Source organism: Rhincodon typus, unplaced genomic scaffold (genome assembly GCF_021869965.1).
Source record: "Rhincodon typus isolate 14 unplaced genomic scaffold, sRhiTyp1.1 hic_rhity00000053, whole genome shotgun sequence".
NCBI classification, from domain to species: domain Eukaryota; kingdom Metazoa; phylum Chordata; class Chondrichthyes; order Orectolobiformes; family Rhincodontidae; genus Rhincodon; species Rhincodon typus.
This window is the reverse complement of record NW_025965691.1, coordinates 7,670-8,223: the sequence shown is the minus strand read 5'-3', so window position 1 is coordinate 8,223 and position 554 is coordinate 7,670. Positions and strand designations below refer to the sequence as shown.

Genomic DNA, 554 nt, shown 5'->3' with positions numbered 1-554 from the left:
TGCGCAACGGTGGGTTAGAGACAGAAAACCGGGAAGAGTTGGCGCAGTTACCTGACGCCGAGGCCAGGAAGCGTTCCGACAGGGACAGGGAAGCCGGGGCTCTGGTGTGACCCCGGCACAGACGCTGGCAGCTCGCCCGGGATCCTCGCAGGCGCCACACGCGCAGCAGGCCGTCCTCCGTCCCCGACGCCAGGAGGCTCTCGCCGCTCAACCACTGGAGGCATCGCACCGGCGATCGCGGACCCTCGCACTCTGCAACCAGGGCTCCTTGGAAAGGCGGGTCGGTGGGGGGGTGGTGGGGGAGTGAAGAAAAGTAGGTGAGAGCAGAAAAAGACGGGGCGAGGCCTGGTTGGAGGGGGACGGAGGAGGAGGGGGCCAGGATGTACAATACAGAGAGAATACACCCCTCTCGCCGACTGTACATCAGACACAGGGCAGCCTCCCCTCACCAACTATACAAACACGCAGCAGTCTCCCCTCACCGACTGTACATTGGACACAGGGCAGCCTCCCCTTGCTGACTGTACATTGGACACAGGGCAGCCTCCCCTTGC

The 554-nt window shown here is 63.9% G+C and overlaps 1 protein-coding gene across 1 annotated transcript in view; it reads right to left on the bottom strand.

The window, feature by feature from the left end:
• Positions 1-554, bottom strand: part of LOC125488176 (telomerase protein component 1-like) — a 9,499-nt gene that overhangs the window by 8,014 nt on the left and 931 nt on the right. The window contains exon 2 of the mRNA XM_048621104.1: positions 52-267. Within this exon, the coding sequence (XP_048477061.1) occupies positions 52-267 (216 nt within the window). The remainder of the gene's footprint in view (positions 1-51; positions 268-554) is intronic.